Source organism: Pan troglodytes, chromosome 18 (assembly GCF_028858775.2).
Source record: "Pan troglodytes isolate AG18354 chromosome 18, NHGRI_mPanTro3-v2.0_pri, whole genome shotgun sequence".
Classification (NCBI taxonomy): Eukaryota; Metazoa; Chordata; class Mammalia; order Primates; family Hominidae; genus Pan; species Pan troglodytes.
The window spans coordinates 23,374,720-23,395,628 of record NC_072416.2 but is presented as its reverse complement, the minus strand read 5'-3'; the positions used below and the strand labels follow the sequence as shown (position 1 = coordinate 23,395,628).

The 20,909-nt window shown below is 41.9% G+C and overlaps 2 protein-coding genes across 33 annotated transcripts in view; one reads left to right on the top strand and one right to left on the bottom strand.

Moving 5' to 3' along the window:
- Positions 1-19,573, bottom strand: part of REXO5 (RNA exonuclease 5) — a 43,174-nt gene extending 23,601 nt beyond the window's left edge. Inside the window, exons 1-8 of one of the 4 annotated variants that reach the window (XM_009430389.4) lie at positions 19,278-19,573; positions 18,892-19,031; positions 12,654-12,766; positions 10,906-11,032; positions 9,744-9,840; positions 4,106-4,246; positions 1,482-1,570; positions 71-186 (exon numbers count right to left, since the gene is read on the bottom strand). In XM_009430389.4, coding sequence (XP_009428664.1) covers positions 71-186; positions 1,482-1,570; positions 4,106-4,246; positions 9,744-9,840; positions 10,906-11,032; positions 12,654-12,766; positions 18,892-19,029 — 821 coding nt within the window. In that variant the 5' untranslated portion in view covers positions 19,030-19,031; positions 19,278-19,573. 4 annotated transcript variants of the gene reach the window in all.
- Positions 19,444-20,909, top strand: part of ERI2 (ERI1 exoribonuclease family member 2) — a 28,824-nt gene continuing 27,358 nt past the window's right edge. For 8 of the 29 annotated variants that reach the window (XM_063796808.1, XM_009430430.3, XM_003314997.3 and 5 more), the window contains exon 1: positions 19,444-19,578. In XM_063796808.1, coding sequence (XP_063652878.1) covers positions 19,556-19,578 — 23 coding nt within the window. In that variant the 5' untranslated portion in view covers positions 19,444-19,555. Of the gene's footprint in view, positions 20,272-20,909 lie in introns of all 29 variants that reach the window. The other 21 variants (XM_009430423.5, XM_063796806.1, XM_063796797.1 and 18 more) reach the window with 11 other exon arrangements.

The following is a 20,909-nucleotide window of genomic DNA, read 5'->3' as shown; positions in this document are numbered from 1 at the left end:
GCCATTCTTAAGTATTATTCCATTCTAGCCCGATAGCTCTTAGAAGAGCTGCAGGCAAGGTGAAAAATACCTGGTGAGGTAGTCCAGAATCTTGTTTTCAGGTTTGACCAGTTCATCCATAACACAGCAGCCTCCTTCAGCAACCAGTGAGATGCGTGTTAGCTCTCTCCCCTTGGATGTGAGGCACTGAAAGACCAACATGTAGTCAGGCTGCTGAACTGTGGAAGTTATTGCTTCTTCTTACTATTTACACTATGTCAACTGCCATCTACTGTAATCTACCAGGGTCCCTGCAGCAATGGCACAAACTTGCTTTCTAGAGGATCTAGTGTGAGTGAAATTAAAGCTGGGCAGGCTGCTGAATGTTACACTTAAGAGGATCAACACAGTGTAGTCTGCACAAAGAAGATGAATGCAAATAATATTAATAATTGTATCTACCATTTATGGAGTGTGTACTATATCCAGTATTATGCTAAATACCACTAATAGGTAATTTTTATGAAGCCCATTCTATTATCAGCTAGTGCTGTACTAAGAATTTTATATATGCCACTCTCATAATTACCTTTTGAGGTAGGCTTTATTATTACCCCCACTTCACAGAGGGAGAAGCCGAGGCTGATAGGTTAGGGGTATTTGTCTAAGGTGACATAGCCACTAACAGGCAAGGACAGGATATACACCCTGATATGTCAGATTCTCAAATTTTAGGTCTTAGTTACTCTATTAAGAATTGAGAAACTGTTTCCTGAGTACTGAGAGGGGATGCACTGTCTTTGAAAAGAGGCTTACTACAATTAGATAAAGCAAAGCACGAGGGGAACTTAAGCAGGGAAATCCTATTTCTGATCTTCAAGGTGTAAAACTAAGCCAAACCAACAATTAAGGCAAAGTCCTCATGGCAGCAACAACAAAATACTTCTTCAAACATAAGGAATCAACTTCTAGTAATATGCAAAGACCTGATTAAACATAGTAACTAGTTGGAAAACGTGATTTTTTTTTTTTTTTTTTGAGATCGAGTCTCACTCTGTCGCCAGGCTGGAGTGCAGTGGCGCTATCTCAGCTTACTGCAACCTCTGCCTACTGGGTTCAAGCGATTCTCCTGCCTCAGCCTCCCGAGTACCTGGGACTACAAGTGCATGCTGCCATGCCCAGCTAATTTTTTGTATTTTTAGTAGAGATGGGGTTTCACCATGTTGGCCAGGATGGTCATGATCCACCCGCCTCAGCCTCCCAAAGTGCTGGGATTACAGGCGTGAGCCACTGCACCCAGCCACTTATGTGATATTTATTCTTTATCCTGGAATACAGATCTAAGTTTTCTAAAGTGTGAGTAAAAGGACCTACTTTCAGCTATTAAAACAGAATACTAGAAATGAATGTATTCGTTCATTAGTGCATTAGACTCAAGAAATCATTTTCTACTAGACCTCAGCTTGCAACACTCCAATTGAAAAATTAAAAGTAGTACGTGCCATTTCACAGTCAAGTCCAAAGAGAGGACTATTGTCTGCTATAGAACCATTACATTTGGTAAGTAAAAAGTTTTCACAATCAGGAAAACCTAGGAGAAAAAGGAAGAAAATGTTTGCCTTTAGAATAGAGATGGTAAACATCACTCTTAGATTCAAGCAGGTAAAACTAAAATACTAGATATTTTAGTCAGATATGTTGGTATGTTAGACACTTGAAATACAATGACTAAATAAGATACAATCTCTGTCCTCAAGTTTTTCTCCATCTACTCATTTTTATATTGAAAGAATAATGTAGGCTTGCTGTTAGGAGGAGATTCTGGGGCTTGAACTTCCTGGCAGTTACCAAGTAACAATTTTTCCTCCTCATGAGAAAAGAGATAACTAAATCATGGCTAAACCCAAAGTCATTAGGCGCTTTCCATGTCAGCACTAAGAAAGAATGAATAAAGTATGCAAATAACTGTATGTGGCATCTTTCTTTCCTAAATACAGGAAGAGAAAATAGGAATGAGATTCCACCATAATGGAGATCTAAAAGGATTTCATAGTAGGAAGAAAGTTTAAGTAACATTCACCATATGTGTCCCTCCACCCAACTCAACCCGTGAGATTCCTCTGAAACATCTATTCAGAGCCTTGCCTGCATTTTCTGGAATCACATATTTCCTACAGAGGCTCAGCTATAGATTTAAGGTACTCCCTCTATTTGTGAACCCTGAGTCCATAACCATGCATATTTAGTTCAAAAACCCAAAAGCATCTGAATTGTTGAAGATTTCTACCTTCAGGCAGAGGCTGGAGCAGTAAAGGTAACATCTAAATCTTGTTTGACACGGAACAAAGGGGGCTATGCAAACCTTTGACTAATTTCTGATTCCCGGTACTGTGAAATTTCCAACTAATCGCAATGAAAAGAATGAAAAGATGGTCTATCCCAGAGAAGAAAGGCAGCCTCAAATCTCACAGACACTATATTTGCTGCCTACCTTATCTATATTATCAGTGGTGTTTTATAGGTGTTAGCAGTACTGCCCTTACTACGTGCTCATGTGACAGTAGTGCAACCTCAAGAAAAAGATGGTTATAAATATGTTAAAATAAATAGAGAAAAAAGCCATGTATAAAATGGAGTTAAAATTTAGTTCATATATCATAGGACTGCCAGTTAATGTACAAAAAGGCACTTAGTACGGTGCCTGGCACCTATAAAACACGCCTACATCAACTTAAAAAATTAAAAAAATAAAATTTATGCATCCAGAAAATAAGAACTCCAATAATTCCATGATAAAATACAGCCCAATTTAAAAATGGACAAAGGATCTGAATAGACAGTTCTCTGAAGCTATACAAATGACTAATAAGCATGTGAAAAGTTGCTCAAAATCATCAGCCAACAGAAACATGCAAATCAAAATCACAATGAGACACCACTTCATACCCACTAGGATGGATATATTCAGACAAGATAATAGTAAATGTTGGCAAGAATGTGCAGGAACTGGAAACCTCGTATGCTGCTGGTGGGAAAGTAAAATGGTACGGCAGCTTTCACAGCCTGACAGTTCCTCAAAAGGTTAAACACAGAGTTGTCACATGACCCAGCAATTATACTCCTAGGTATATACCCAACAGAAGTGAAAGCATGTGCCCACACAAAACACTTGGACCTGAATATTCATAGCAGCATTATTAACTAAAAAGTGGAAACAACCCAAATGTCCATCACCTGATGAACAGTCTATCCAATGCAGTATCATTAAGCAGTGAAAATACATGTAGTACTGATACATGCTACAACATGGATGAAGCTTGAGAACATTATGCTAAGTTAAAGAAGCCAGTCACAAAGCCCACATATTGCACATCCACTTACAGGAAATACCCAGAATGGGTAAATCTATATATAGAAACTAGATTAACGGTTGTCAAAGGCTCAGGGAGTTGGAGGGAAATTATAATACAGGGTTTCTTTTGGGATGATAGAAGTGTTCTAAAATTGTGGTGATGGCTGTACAACTCTGTGAACATAGTAAAAAATACTTAATTGTAACTTTAAGTGGGTGAATTGTGTGGTATGTTAAATTATGTCTGTTTTAAAAAAAGGAAATTTAATTATCATTGCTATAATTAGGAGGTAACAAAGAAAATAAAATGAAATCAAAGTACTTTTATTAAATTCTTGCTATATAATTGACCAAGGCTCCGAGCCTAGACCTGCTCTATTTGTTAAAGAAATATGGGGGCAGCGTGGGAGGAGAATTAGAAGTATTGGAAAAGTGTTAAAATGTTAAAGACATACTGACTGTTTTTAATATATTAAGAAGAAATGAAAGAAAACTGAATGAAAAGGAAAGGGAATAACTTTCTTATTAAATATTATTTCAATGCTATTTAATGTCACATTCATGTACTACCTAAAATCATCACTTTGCCAATCACGGTATACATCACACACTTTGAGATACACTGTGCTGAAGATATTTCCTCATTAATAGAAGATGAAATAAGAATAAGCCACTCAGAAAACAGCCAGATAAATGAATCTCAAACAGTAGTATTTAAATAAGCTGTTAGATATTCTTACATTGTTAGCAATATCAGAGTAAGCCTAAGCCAACCTTGTAATGGAAAGTGAAACGTTCTCATTTCCTCCTTTGTCAGAAGGCATCTGGTCAAGCCCACTTTCTTAGAGCCATACTTTTGAATGATGGGATCATCCTGAAGGTTGATGGCGGCTTTTGCATTAGAAGGTAAAGGCTCTGAAAGAAAAACAATTGAACGTATATTAGAATGTGTGTTTAAGAACCCTAGAAGAAATGTCTCCTAAGGTTGTATAGGCTAAGCACAAGGAAGATCAAAAGATGTATAAAACTCAGCCCCAACCATTTAGGGGCTTGCAATCTATTACAATTATAAGAACAGAGAAAGGCAGGGTGCAGTGGCTCACGCCTGTAATCCCAGCACTTTGGGAGGCCGAGGCAGGCAGATCACGAGGTCAGGAGATCGAGACCATCCATCCTGGCTATCATGGTGAAACCCTGTCTCTACTAAAAATACAAAAACAAAATTAGCCGGGTGTGGTGGTGGGTGCCTGTAGTCCCAGCTACTTGGGAGGCTGAGGTGGCAGAATGGCGTGAACCCGAGAGGCAGAGCTTGCAGTGAGCCGAGATCGCGCCACTGCACTCCAGCCTGGGCAGCAGAGCAAGACTCCGTCTCAAAACAAACAAACAAAAAAACACAGAGAAAATGAAGTCCCAAATGAGCTAAAACAATAAAGGGATAGGAGGAGGAATATACTTCACAATAGAGTGTCAGAGATCAAGAAAGGAAAAGATTGAGTCTTAAAAAAAAGACAGAATTCAGATAGTTGGTATATTCAACCTGTTCTTTACAGTGCTTGTCTCTCCCTTATGGTTCATTCTAGCTAAATATACTCCACCCTCAGCCACCTATTTAAGCAGCAAAAGCTTGTTCTTTAACCAGGGACCATTACTGATTGGATTAAGGGTATGACCTGGCTCAAGAGAGATCATCTATAGATTGACCAATGACTTGATATTCCTTATCAAGACATGCTCTCAGAGGGAAAATCTTAAGTAGTTAAGTTCATCAGACTGCCTGCTTTAAGGATTTTCACTAAAAAATATAAAGAACTGGGCTAGGTACAGTGGCTCACACCTGTAATTCCAGCACTTTGGGAGGCTGAGGTAGGTGGAACCCTTGAGGTCAGGAGTTCAAGACCAGCCTGGCCAACATGGTGAAACCCCATCTCTACTAAAAACACAAAAATTAGCCAGGTGTAGTGGCATGCACCTGTAATTCCACCTATTCAGGAGGCTGAGGCACAAGAATTGCTTGAACTCAGGAGGCAGAGGTTGCAGTGAGCAGAGATTGTGCCACTGCACTCCTGCCTGGGCAACAGAGCGAGGCTCTGTCTCAAAAAAAAAAAAAAATATATATATATATATAAAGAGAGAGAACTGACTAGTCAGAAGAGAAAAGAAAATACACAGATAAGTAGATGCTATGAAAGGGCTGGAGAAAATCTTTTTACTAGGGGCACTTAGGTTCCTGCTGGCTTTCTACCCACATACATCCTTCTTCAAACAATATTTGCTCAAGATGACCTAAGTGAGTAGCTGATCCTTGTAAAGAAAATAGCCAAAGTATCATAAGTAGAAGAGGGCATTCCAGGCAAGACAGAAATGTAGAGTAAACTTGGTTTGTCAGTAGACCAGTAATGAAGAAAGAAAGGTCTGTGCAAGAGATGAGCATAGGAAACAAAGTTGAGACAGGAGCATAATTAACTTTCGTCCACCATTCAATACGTAATGGGGAGCCACAAAAAGCTCCTGAGAACGGAAGTGATGTAATTAAAGCAGTGTTTTAAGAAACATCAACCTCAAAGATTTGTAAAAAATGGAGTAGAGGCTGGGTGCATGGCATGCCTGTAATCCCAGCAATTTGGGAGGCCAAGGCAAGAGGATTGCTTGAGTCCAGGAGTTTGAGACCACCCTAGGCAACGGAGCAAGACCCAGTCTCTACAAAAACAAAAATTAGCCAGGCATGGTAGTGCATAACTGCAAGTCTTAACTACTCAGGAGGCTGAGGCAGGAGGATCGCTTGAATGTAGGAGTTTGAGACTGCAGTGAGCTTAGATTGTGCCACTGCACTTTAGCCTGGGCAACAGAGGGAGATCCTGACTCTAAATTTTTTTTTTTTTTTTTTGGAGACAGAGTTTCGCTCTTGTTGCCCAGGCTGGAGTGCAATGGCGCGATCTCGGCTCACTGTAACCTCTGCCTCCCGGGTTCAGATGATTCTCCTGCCTCAGCCTCCTGAGTAGCTGGGATTACAGGCATGCACCACCACGCCCGGCTAATTTTGTATTTTTAGTAGAGATGGGATTTCTCCATGTTGGTCAGGCTGGTCTCCAACTCCTGACCTCAGGTGATCCACCTGCCTCAGCCTCCCAAAGTGCTGGGATTATAGGTGTGAGCCACTGCGCCCAGCTAAAGTTAAAAAAAAAAAAAAAAAGGAGGAAAGAAAGAAAGAAAAGAAAGGAAGGAAAGGAAAGGAAAAGAAAGGAAAGGAAAGAAATGAAGAAAGAAAGAAAGCGAAGTAGAAAGAGGCTAGAAAGGGCTTTACAGTAATTCTGGCCAAAAAATTATGACCATCTGCTAGGGGCAGAAATACCATTTGATCCAGCAATCATGTTACTGGGTATATTCTAAAGGAATATAAATCATTCTATTATAAAGATATGTGCAGGTGGAAAAGACATGGTATCAACCCAAATGCCCATAAATGATAGATCAGATTAAAAAAATGTGGTACATATACACCATGGAATACTATGCAGCCACAAAAAGGAACAAGACCGTGTCCTTTGCAGGGACATGGATGGAACTGGAAGCCATTATTCTCAGCAAATGCAGAAACAGAAAACCAAACAACACCATGTTCTCACTTATAAGAGGGAGCTGAATGATGAAAACACATGGACACATGACAACACACATTTGGGGTTGTCAGAGGGGTTGGTGGAGGTAAAGCATCAGGAAGAATAGTTAATGGAGGCTGAACTTAATACCTAGGTGATTGGCTGATCTGTGTAGTAAACCACTACAGCACACATTTACCTACGTAACAAACCTACACATCCTGCACATGTACCCAGGAACTTAAAATAAATGTTGATGAAAAAAGGCCAAGTGCAGTGGCTCATGCCTGTACTTTCAGCATTTTAAGAGGCTGAGGCAGGTGGATCACTTGAGGCCAAGCGTTCAATACCAGGCTGGCCAAACATGGTGAAACTCTGTCGCTACTAAAAATACAAAAATTAGCTGGTATGGTGGTGCACGCCTGTAGTCCCAGCTACTCAGGAGGCTGAGAGGCACAAAAATCGCTTGAACCCGGGTGGCAGAGGTTGCAGTGAACTGGGATCATCCCACTGCACTCCAGCCTCAGCGACAGAGCGAGACTCTGTTTCAAAAAGAAGTTGTTACAGCATCTGAATTAAGATAGTGGAAGCTATGGAGAAAAAGGGATATATAAAACATACATGAAAAACTGGTAGAACATGGTGAAAAAATTATTCAGCCAGCAAAATATTTAAATATTTATAACTTTATTATGTACCCGGCACTGTTTTGGCCACTAGGAATTCCCCAATGCACAAAACCAACAAAATTCCTCATGACATTTAACTTATAGTTGGAAATATGGATAATAAACAAATAAATATGTAATATATTAGGTAAGATAAGGGCTTTGAAGAAAAGGAGGAGAAAAGTATAGGAAATATTGGGGCAGGAAAAGGGTTACTGTCATATATTTTGTATAGGATGAGCTGAGAAGGTCTCTGTTAAATTGACATCTGAATAGAGATTTATAGGAGCAAAGGGAATTAGGCATGCAGACAGTTTGGGGATAGGGAGCCAAAAGAAAATTGTAAAATTCAACACTGGTGTCTTAGAGAAAAATGACACCAAGAGGGACTATGAAGAGACCATTATTTGAGGATGAGAAAAATGCATTTAGCTATGTTATGACTGAGGACAGTAGAATATCCAAATAGCAATTGGAATATTCAGCAGGCAGTTGAGAATGCAGGCCTGCAATCTGGGGCATCAGACCTAGAGATAAAGATACAGGAGTCATTCAAAGAAAACTAATAGGTAAACTTGGCAAGAACAGATGAATGCTCCGAAGGAAAGACTGATTAACGAAGATCAGAGTGCGAGGGACTATGCCTTGGGGACTCTGATATTTAGCACTGGAAAATGAAGTGAAATACTTAGGAGGATGGAGAAGTTGCCCTAACCTCTCTGGCTCCTCAAGGCCTACAGAATAAAATCCAAATTCTTTTGGCATGACATTCAAAGCCTGTAGGTTGTCTCTCCGTGGCTGGTACAGAATATAAAAATAAAACATAAAATAAAAACAAAGCCTGCAGGATATGGCTTTAATCTGCCTTTCCAGCTTTGTCTCTCATCACCACCTCCTCCTATTCTTCTCAGCATGTCCAACAAGCTGTACTCTTCAAACATGTCAAATTTCTTTTTCCTGATTACATCTTTTCTTTTGCAACGTGATGCTTTTACTTGAACCTAGAATCTCATAATGATTACTCTGTGATTTAATCACAGATGTTTAAAATACAGTGCAAATCAAATCAAATACAACTGCAGATCAAAAATGGGCATCCATGAGAAGAAGAGAATAACAGAAAGATAGAAAATTAGAAGTGGGGATTAGGACAGAGGATAATGCAAGCACATTTCTAGAGGAGATAAGAAATCAAGTTACTCCTCACTACTTTTTCATGTTCCCTCAGTGCAATTATTCAATTAATTATTTCTGAACACAAAATAGAGTATCATTGAACAATACCTAACCTTACTATATGCAACTAACTCTGATAAGTCCTATACTACTCTATCACTCACCTCCCTGCAAAACCAAAAAGATTACTTATAACTTACTAATAGGACACAACCCACAGTTTGAAAAACACACTGCTATCATGAATCTTTCAGCTGGCTAGTATCTAAACCTCCTGCCTATTCTTCACTGTGAGTAGTATCAGCAGGTATCCCTTATATTAGTCAAAGGCAAGATCTTCCTTCCCACCTGTACACTGGTGGGTACAAAGACCCAGTGACAGTTTAGAAATTATTCACAGTAATTCATAAGAGTCCAATGTCAGTGATACCCAGGTATCCTTAGCTATCTAACCAGATTATTTCTGAGGCATGAACCCTGGCTGTGGTTCCTGCTATCTAACTTCCCTGGGTACCTGCCCATTTTTCCTTAAAAAAACTGTTTTTGTGGCCCAGGTATGGTGGCTCATGCCTATAATCCCCACACTTTGGGAAGCCAAGGTGGGAAGATCACTTGAGCTCAGGAGTTTGAGACCAGCCTGGGCAGCACAGTGGAGCCCCGTTTCTCAAAACAAACAAACAAACAAACACAATTAGCTGGGGATGTGGCCTGGGCTGGTAGTTCCCCAGCTACTCAGGAGGCTGAGGTGGAAGGACTGCTTGAGTCTGGGAGGTCAAGGCTGCAGCGAGCCGTGTGATCACGCCACTGCACTCACACCTGGGTGACAAGAGTGAGACCCCCGTTTCAAAAAAAAAAAAAATTGTTTTTGTGCTTAAGCTAGTTAGAATTGAGTTTTGTTGTGCTAAACCTACTTACAATCATATCCGTATCTTTTAGAGTGAGCAAAGCATCAAACCAGCATCATAGCTATACCTTCCATTGTCTTGGGCAGATCTCCAGCTCTTTGTTCAGTTTGTAGCCCAACAACATCAGCTAGAAAATCAGATGATGGTGGAGGCAAGCGGAATTTCTGAAAATATATTAACAGGTTTTACAAAAATGGTTGAAAACAGCTAAAATACTGTGAAAGGCCTGGACTTTTATTGTCACCTCAGTGCTCTGAAAGTTCTAGACAGTAATTGTTAGCATTTTAAAATAAGAACTGTTTCCTTAATATAGAAAAGTGACTAAGTAAATGAAGCCACACAACACTAACTGATCCCTATGATTATATATTGTAAAATAGACAAACTTTACAGAAATATACAACTTAGACAAGAAAAGTCCCTTTGTATTTTCAAAGTTCTTCCAAATCTATTATTTCATTGGAAAGCATGCCATTGCCATCAGAATAGATGGTATCACACGGCAAAAAGGTTGAGAGCTTCAGCTTCAGGTTCACCTGGGCTTAAATTTCAGCCCTACCACTTACTAGCTGGAACTTGGGCAAGTTACTCAGTTTCTCATGTACAAAATGGAAATTAAAAAGTATCTATTTTATAAGACTATTGTGATAATTAAAGATGATACATGTAGCAGGTGGTCCGTGGTTAATAGAGAGCCTGATACACAGGAAGTGCTCAATAAATGAAAGCAAAAAAGAAAATGGTGACCCAGGGAGGTTAAATTAGGGCTCACCAACTCAAATGCCTTCAGGAATAAATGGATGAAATGGGTCTCTAGGAAATGGAAGAGGCTACGGGAAAATGGACAGCAGGTGCCTCTTTTTAAAGATGACAACTGCTATTCAGTTCCATATACTGTTTTAAGGGTGCCCAATCTTGCGATTTTTTTAAAGAGAGGTAGAAAACTCAGCTTGTATTATATTTTACAGTTTCTGAAAACACCATAGCCCAAATAAAATAGAACAATATCAACCTAGGAGCTACAGATTATAACCTGGGAATAAGAGTTTGCCTAGATTTCCAAAGAAAATCAGAGACAAATCTACATGAGGCCTCTAAGGTCCTTTTGCTTTCTACATCCCCTACTATTTGTTCAGTTAGGTTGCCAAGGAGCATGGTCCCTGACACATGTATTAGTCTCAGAATGGGAAAACAGACTCGGCCCCTAGTACAAAGTGTTCTTAACTTACATGTCTGAATGCTTTTCGAAGACATCCAAACTCCAAATAGAACCTGTAAAAGTGTAGCTGACTCATTCCCTGCAGAACAAAAACCACTACGTTGTTTAGGTGGTTTTGATGAAAAAGCTGGCACCAGCTGCCAAGAAATCAAACCAACACAGTTAAGACAGATGGCCTTAAGTCAGTTACAGGCATATAGAGGGGAAATAGGGGAGAAGGAGCAGGAAAAGCAGTGAGTGAGAGTTAATAGAATTTATCACCATTCACTGTCTGCCTGGAACTGGAAGACAGCCATTATTGCACAGAATTCAAATAAAGATCCCTAGAGATAAATACTTGTTGTATTCAAATCCAGTAAAATACCAAGCAAAATGCAATGCATTTAAATTCACAGTCCTATTAAGGTTTGTTTGGAATCAGAACTAAGCTCACTTCACAAAGTCATCCCTAAGATACCAACCTACTCTGCGGTCCTTCCTAAACCAGGGAATCAAATGGCTGGCTTTAAGAAATTCAGTTTTGGCTGGGCACGGTGACTCACGCCTATAATCCCAGCACTTTGGGAGGCCGAGGCAGGTGGATGACTTGAGGTCAGGAGTTCAAGACCAACCTGGGCAACATGGCGAAACCCCATCTCTACTTAAAAAAATACAAAAAAATTAGCTGGGCCTGGTTGTATGAGCCTACAATCCTAGCTACTCTGGAGGCTGAGGCAAGAGGATCACTTGAACCTGGGAGGTGGAGGTTGCATTGAGCGGAGATCGTGCCACTGCACTCCAGCCTGGGTGACAGAGCGAGGCTCCATCCCCCACCAAAAAAATGTCAAATCCTGCTCCACCCATTTTTGTAAATAAGACTATTGAACTACAGTCATGCTTATTTGTCTATGTGTTATGTATGGCTGCTTTGGGCTACAATGGCCAAGTTGGGTAGTTGCAACAGAGACATAAAACCTACCAAAAAAAAAAAACAGTTTTAGATAAACTGACAGACTGATGGCTGTAATTGTTGATGGAGAAGATAGTTCTCGAAGTAGCTAGCCAATTCATAACAACCTCCCCCAGAAAGACATGTGTATTATTTGCATACATACAAAATATTTTTCATAAGACACTTAATAATGGCACCAACAATATCAGAACAGTAAGATTCTCTTTTTTTTTTGTAGGGCCTGGGTCTCGCTATGTTGCCCGGGCTGGTCTCAGACTCTGGGACTCAAGTGATCCTCACACCTTGGCCTCCCAAAGTGCTGGGATTATAACTGTGAGCCACTATGCCTGGGCTCTCTTTGCCTTTTATTTGTAAAAGAAAGAAAAAAGATTAACTGGAATTCTTCACAGATCATTGTTATTTCAGCTGAGTCTGCATCACAGGAAACAAACTAAAATATCTATAGTAGCCAGACAGATACTGTAAATATGGGAAGCAGGCCAGGTAGGACATTGTAGTATACATGTGCCATATAAAGGGGGAGACCACCACTCAGCTTTGACAAATTATTGCCATGTAGGAATATAGGGATAGCTGCCATCTTTGAGTTTTTGGAAGAAGAAAATGTAGATTTTTATACAGGAATTTCCAGAATTAACACTTGGCAGCCATCATAAAAAATTCAGGACATGCTGCATAGCAAAAAAATACTGTCGATAAGCCAGTTTGAAACCTCTGGTTTGAATGATGGAGCCTTGGGAGAGGTAAAAAAAAAAAAAAAAAAAGAAACCGCTGGTCAATATCCACCATTTAAATTCATCTCATACCTGGGTTTTGGAACATTGGATTTGCCCAGAACTGCATACTTCAGCAATTCACACAGCTGGTCATGGGATACTTCACAGTTGTCAGTAAATAAAATGGTAGATAAGCGGGCTTTCTGCAAAGATTAATCAGGGCGTAGCAAGCCATTATTGGTTATGAAGAATACCAACAAAGCAAGTTAAATTATTCTAGCTTCTGATTACTTTAACATACAGGTATATTCTAACATAAGGAAGTGCTAATTAATTAAAAATGATGGTCTAAAATAACAATATGTGGTAGGTATGACATTATTAATAAAGTAACTATCATTGACACAAAACTGAATTATAGATACTTGGTTACATGCTAGGAATAGGATAAATAAAACATAATTCATGCTCTCAAAGAGTCCATTCTACTAGGGAGAGAAAGCAATAGCTAATTCCAACACAGTGTGGGTAAGTGCTATTACAAAGCTATGAGAACAAGGAGTCTAACTGCCTTAGGGGTTAGAGAGTTTGGGGAAGGCTACTGAGATGAAAATACTGAGGCTGAGCCTTGAAAACAATGCCATGTTGGAGGGAACATCACATTCAACATGTAGTATGGTTTGGCAAGGAGCCAGGATTGCATGTTGCATAGTAGTGGAGGTATGAGGAGAGGGAAGCAGGAGCCAGATCATAGATCAATGCGGCCTAAGCTAATGAATCAGAATTTATCCCCTGGGCAACAAGAGTTCAGCGAAGCTCCCAAACCCTTTAAAAAGGCTTTGAACTTATACTTGTTTTTTTCTTTTCTGAGACAGAGTCTCACTCTGTCACCCAGGATGGAGTACAGTGGCGCTATCTTTGCTCACTACAACCTTTGCCTCCCAGGCTCAAGCGATCCTCCTGCCTCAGTGTCCTGAGTAGCTGGGACCACAGATGTATGCCACCACACCTGGCTAATTTTTTTTGTATTTTTGGTAGGGATGAGTTTTTACCATGTTGCCCAGGCTGGTCTCGAGCTCCTGAGCTCAAGCGATCTGCTCTCCTCAGCCTCCCAAAGTGCTGGGATTACAAGCATGAGCCACCACGCCCGGCCTATAGTCACCACGCCCAGCCTATATTTGTTTAATAAAGTAATTCGTGTTTGTTACAAAAGACTTATTAACAGAGAATTGTAAAATAAATGATACAGAGAAATGAAAATAAAAGTCACCTCAGAGATAATTAAAATAAAAGTACAACTTAGAGGTAATCACCACTTTCGTTTTGGTCTCCGAGGCAGCAGAGCATAGCGGTTAGAAGCTCAAGCCCTAGAGTCATACTACCTGAGTTCAAACACCAGGCTTGGACCAGTGCCATAGCCTTGGACCATCATCATCATCTTGGACCAGTGCCATAGCCTAAGACTCAGTTTCTTCATCTAGAGAGTAATTATAATTTTATCTCATTAAATAATTGGGAGGACCAATGAAATAGTTCAAGTACAATGTACTGAGGCTAGTACCTGACATAAGTACTTAATAAACATTAGATATTATTGCTAATGTATTCCCATGGCCTTAAGCTAATGTTAAACTCTTACATTAGCGAAACACAGTTCTGATCACTTTACATGCATTAAATCATTTAATTCTCACAACTTTGTAAGTGTGTACTACTATCATCCCCATTTTACAGATAAATTGGAGAGACAGATAAATGATAGAACCAAGACTGGAATGATAGAACCAAGACTGGAATGTATAGTATCTCTATACTATACAGCCCGCAGTGGATTTTATCAATCATTCTTTTTTGAAACCAACTCCCTACTCCCGAACTTAAGCTGTATCTTTCCATATCAGTTAAAAAAAATCAATTTTAATACTTGAATAATAGTCCATTTTCTAAATTTACCTGAAAATTTATAATATATCTGAAAAAAATTCCCTATTGATAACACTGGTTTTTTAAATTACAAACAACATTATGATGAACATCCTTGTACAGACACCTTTGTACATCTATCTACTTTCTTAGGATCAATTCCTGGTTCAAATGAACTCCTGAAAGAATATGCCAGTTTGTTTTTACCAAATAAAAACATGAGATTAATAAGGTGAGACTGAGCAAGATGGAGTCTATATGGCGGTGAGTAACCCTGGTTGCCAGGCATGGGATGTCAAGAGCCTGAGTTGGGTGAGGAAGGTGTCCTGTAGAGGAGACAGTCCAGGACTAGGAGCAGAAGCTGAGGACATTCATGCAGGAGGGTGCTCTGGTGTGGGGTGTCAAAGCCTCAGCAGCACAAGGAGGTCACCCATACAGGAAGGAAGGGAGGGCAGTGAGTCCTGACATCAGATGTCAGAAACTATTTAGGGTAAGGAGGGCATCAATGCTGAGGGACAGTAGTGGCCTGTTGCAGGGTTTAAAGCCTGAACAGGATGAGTGTATAAACCTGAGAGGGATGGTGGCAGCCACCTGTCATAGGATGAGGGTGCTCACAAAGGAAGATGACCTGGTACAAGGTGATGGAGCCAGTGCAGGGTGACAGAGCCTAAGCAGAGTCAAGAGGGTGTGAGGGTAGGTCAGCGGCAGCAATAAGGATTGATCAAATATACTGAAGATGTTGGGTGTCGGGTTTCTCATTGTTAGTGAAGGAAGTTACAAATGTGAAAATGGACTGGGCGCGGTGGTTCACGCCTGTAATCCCAACACTTTGCGAAGCCAAGGTGGGCAGATCACTTGAGGTCATGAATTTGAGACCAGCCAACATGGTCAAACGCCATCTCTACTAAATGTACAAAAATTAGCCAGGCGTGGTGGTGGGTGCCTGTAATCCCAGCTACTCAGGAGGCTGAGGCAGGAGAATCGCTGGGAGGGAGAGGTTGCAATGAGCAGAGATCATGCCACTGCACTCCAGCCTGGGTGACAGGGCAAGACTTTTGTCTCAAAAAAAAAAAAAAAAAAAAGGAGAAAACTAGAATGAATAGAATGAACCCTGTATTACTGGATTTGGATTAAAGTGGAGATACTGATGTGAATTCACATAAGTAAAATACAGAAAAATATTTAAATGTAAGTATGTGTGTGTGTATACACTTTCAACTTACAAAATTTTCAATTTACGATGGATTTATTGGGACGTAATCTTATTTTAAGTGAAGAAGCATCTGTATTAACATCACCATAGCACCCAAATCTAAATATCATTCTACACTAAAAAGAACCAGGTACCCTAAGAGAAATGACTGATTCCAGGCTTGGGGCAGGGAAAGCACATATGAGCCTGGAATATCTTCTTGTGCCAGAAAGTAATGACATGCTCAAAGAATGATGTTGTCATGTCAAAAGGCCACAGAAGCTAGCTTAATGACAAAATCTTGGATATTTAAAGCATCACAATCCAGTAAAAGATAGTAACACACTGAACAAAATAGGTACCACTGAGTTCATCATACTGATAAAAAAGTAAATGCATAAGCCCAAAGTGTTTGAGGAAGCACATTACAGACAGCTGGGAGCAGTGGCTTGGGCCTGTAACCTCAGCTACACTGAGGCTGAGGTGGGAGGATTGCTTTAGCCCAGGAATTCCAGACTAGCCTGGGCAATATAGCAAGATCCTGTCTCAAAAAAATAAGAATGAAAATTACACAGAGAAAAAGATAACTTTAGAGAACTTTAGTAGAAACTATCTTAATCGAGTTATCAAGGTTAATATCACCAATAATGGGACAAATCAAATTGTGTACAATCTGCAAGGGAGCAGAGTATCACTCCTGTGATATTCCTGCTAAAGATATATAACCTGAATCTAATCAATGAAGAAACAGACAAATCTAATTTAAGGGACATTCAACAAAATAATTGGCCCAGGATTATTCAAATGCAGTAAAGTCATGAATATCAAGGGAAGACTAAGGAACTGTTTGATGGAGACATGACAATTAAATTTAACACAATTCTAGACTGGATCTTATTGCTAAAAAGGGTTATTCAAACAACTACAGAAAATTTGGATGGCATCTGAGGAGTAGATGGTCATGATATATCCATGGTAATTTTCAATTTTGATGGTTGCATTGTGATTATGTAGGTTTATAGAGAATATATAATAAAATATCTTGAGGGTGGGTAGAAAAAGACCATTGTGTCAGCAACTACTTTCAAATGTTGGTTGAGGGGAGGTTTTGATACTATTCTTACAACTTTTCTAAAAGTTTGAGATTGTTTCAACATAACAAAATATGTGATTGTCAATCTCCTTACACTAACCACATAAACATTAAACATTTTTTTGCAAATTTGATAGGCAAAAAAACTGGAATCCCACTTTAATAAAAAAAATTTTCAGCTGGGTGCAGTGGCTCACACATGTAATCCCCAGCACTATGGGAGGCTGAGGCAGGTGAATCTCCTGATCCCAGGAGTTGGAGACCCTGTCTCTCTTTAAAAAAAAACAAACGAAAAAAAACAAAAAAAAGCAGTGGCTCATGCCTGTAATCCCAGAACTTGCGGAGGCCAAGGTGGACAGATCGCTTAAGTCCAGGAGTTCAAGACCAGCCTGGGCAACATGGCAAAACCCCGTCTCTACAAAAAAAAGAAAAATTAGCTGGCGCAGTGGCACACATCTGTAGTCCCATCTAATTGGTGGAACTGAGGTGGGAGGATCACTTCAACCTGGGAGGCAAAAGTTGCAGTGAGCCAAATCCAGCCTGGGCAACAGAGGGAGACTCCACCTCAAAAAAAAAAAAAAAAAAAAAAAAAAAAAAAAAAATCACATCCCTAATCCCCCTCTCACATATTATAACTTATTTTTATCATTTGTCTCTGCCCACTAGAATATAAGACCTACTAGGGCAGTGAACTTGATTCACTGATGTACCCCAAGCACCTAGGTCAGTGCCCCAGGACATGGCAGACAATAAAAACCAATGAATAGCTGGGTGCAGTGGCTCATGCCTGTAAGAGGCAGAGACAGGAGGATCCTTGTCACACCACTGTAGTCCAGCCTGAGTCCAGCAGAGCAGAGACCCTGTCTCAAACACAAAAACAAACAAAAAAGCCCAATGAACGACTGAAGGGATGAAGTATATTTAGTTCTCAATAAATGGTAAGGATGATAGGGATAATCAGCCTTTTTATTCCCCTATTGCAGCGGTCCCCAACCGTTGGCACCAGGGACCAGTTTCGTGTTAGATAATCTTTCCACCGACTGGGAGAAGGGCTGGGGGGATGGTTTCGGGGTGATTCAAGTGCATTACATTTATCATTAGAGTCTCATAAGCAGCATGCCACCTAGGACCCTCGTATGCAAAGTTCACAATAGGGCTCACAATAGGTTTGGCACATTCCTATGAGAATCTAATGCCTAGGTGGAGCTCAGGGGGTAACGTTCTATCGGCCACCGCTCACCTCCTGCTGCTTTGTGGCCCGGTTCCTAACAGGCCAGCTGTGGACAGTGGGTTGGGGACCCCATGGACAGGCAGGTACTAGTCTGTGCACAGGGGGTTGGGGACCCCCGCCCTACTGGAATGTAAACTGCACGAGGGCAAGGAATTGTATTTTTGTGCCCCAGGATATCGATGAACATTCCTATTATGTACAGGCAGTTTTGTTGTTGTTGTTGTTGTTGTTGTTTTTTAAGAGATGGGGTCCTTGCTATATTGCCCAGGCTGGTCTTGAATTCCTGGCCTCAAATGATGTTCCCGCCTTGGCCTCCCAAACTGCTGGGATTACAGGCGTGAGCCACTGCACCCGGCCCACTATCCCAGTTTTTTTTCTTTTTTTTTTTTTTTTTTCTGAGACGTGATTTCTTTCTTGTTGTCCAGAGTGGAGTGTAATGGCGTGGTCTTGGCTCATTGCAACCTCTGGTTCCTGGGTTCTAGCGATTCTCCTGCCTCAGCCTCCCAAGTAGATGGGATTACAGTCACCCACTACCACGCCTGGCTAATTTTGCGTGTGTGTTTTTGGTAGAGACGGGGATTTCTCCATGTTGGCAAGGCTGGTCTCGAACTCCTGACCTCGTGATCCGCCCGCCTCGGCCTCCCAAAGTGCTGGAATTACAAGCATGAGCCACCGCACTCGGCCGACTAACTATCCCAGTGACAGCCAATGACAGCCTTGTGTCAGGAAGGTGGTATTACACTCATTCCCATTTTAATGATCAGGGATCAGGTTCGGAGAGGCCAGGGCGGAGAGCCCGCCCGAATCCAGTGCCCCCGACGGCGGTTGGGCGAGGGTCCGGGAGCTCCAAACCGCCTAGGGCCGCCTGCTCGGGATCCCCGTTGCTCACCTTGGCCTCGGGCTGACTCTCCTCGAGATCCCAACCGGCTTTCATCGCCTCAGCTGCCCCGACCAGCTTATTTGGGGCCTGCCTCCTTTCCCTGACCTTCCTGGGGTGTCTCTCGGTCCCTTCCCTCTCTGGCTCCATGGCTGTGGAGAAAGATGAGGTAGAGCTGGGGAAACTCCAGCGCCCCTACTCCCCCGCGTGCCGCCTCCTAGCGGGAGAGCTACACGGGCTTGACAGCTTTCAACCTCCCTCGGATCCGCTTCTCAATTCAGTTTACCGAACTATCCCCGTTCCCCTAAAAAAGCGAAGGTGCCAACGATCTCCCCGTTCCGCGGACTGGACACCCGCGCCGCTCTAACCCAAACGGCTTTACCGTCCGCATCGGTTACCGGATTCTCAACGGTTCCCCAACGGCTACAACGGGCGTCTGCCTGGCAAAGAAGGAAGGAGGTGCTGCCGAGAGGCTTCGCCGCCTAAAACCACTCCCCACGCCCCCTAGCCCGGGAAACGCAGAAGAGAAGACGGGCGGGGAGCAGAGGTTCTCCCCTCCTTAGCCACAGCTGCCAACAACAACGGCCCCTCAGCCTCGCGGGCTTTTTGAACGGACCGGAAGTAGAAGTCGAGCGACTTCCGGCAGCTGGACTTGGAAAAGCAAGGAGTGTCGGGAATGGCGACCAAGCGGCTCGCGCGGTACTCGAGGGAGTTCCGGGTCGGGGGCGGGTAGCTCCGGGTCCAGCGCTGGCGTTGGCCGTAGAGCAGGGCGCGGCAGGTGGCATCTGCGGTGAGGGCCTCTATTCCCCGCAGCCCCGGCGTCTGCGACCTGCCCTCTCTGGCACGGTTGGAAAGGCGCCTCCCTGGACCTCGGTCTTCAGCCTTGGGCCACCTTCTACCCGAGGGTGACAGGAGCCCGAGGCGGACGAACCCTGGGGCCTTGACTGTGTGGCCTTGAGCCAGTGCCTGCCTATTTTAGGCCTTGGGAAACGACTGGACGTGACAGTGCCCTGCAGACTGGTTGGAGGTCTCAGACAGGCCACACACTGAATCCGTCAAGGTGTTCAACCTGTTTGAAATGCTCGTTCCTCGGTGCTGTAAAGAAATAGAACTTAAACTTAAATTTAATTTATTTAGTAAGGCCATTTTTACTTCCTGCAGAAAGGGTACACTCGCCAGCAGTTTTGCCAGGAGAGTACACTGAACAAAGGAGACAGGGTCATTTATAACGTGGCGCGTCCACCCTACTGCTGTGTCCGGTTTCCTTTGGCTGGAACGGGACCTCACATTCTGTATTTGTCCCGATTGACTAGCAACATAGAACTTTTTAAAAGAGGCAAAGGCAGAGGAGAACAAAGGAAGAAGGAAGTAACTTGTGGAATGCTGAGAAAGGTAAAAACACTTTTAAATAAGGAAGAGGAACAGGCTATGACCTAATGTTTGATTGGACCAGTATAAGCATGCCAGGGCAAATATTTAGGCTAAATTGTGGGAGCTAAGAACATAAAGTACATTGATTTCTTTATTATATCTAGCAGATATTTAAGAATGTTAGCACAGGTCTTTGAATAAATTTTGCTCTAAGAGAAGTTACTATTTATTCCTAATTAGACGGGGAAGGAAGTCTTTGAAGAGGAACCTCTACTTTACTTTTTACAAACCCATTTTCTAGTGATTTTTTTTTTTTTTTTTTGAGACGGAGTTTTGTTGCCTAGGCTAGAGTGCAGTGGTGCGATCTCGGCTTACCATAACCTCTGCCTCCCGGGTTCAAGTCATTCTCCTGCCTCAGCCTCCCAAGTAGCTGGGATTACAGGCATGCACCACCACACCCAGCTAATTTTGTATTTTTAGTAGAAATGGGGTTTCTCTATGTTGGTCAGACTGTTCTCGAACTCCCGACCTCAGGTGATCCACCTGCCTCAACCTCCCAAAGTGCTGGGGTTACAGGTGTGAGCCACCGTGCCTGGCCTAGTGATCCTTTTAATTCACAATATGAATTATTGTGTCCTCCCTGATTCCTGGACGCGCTA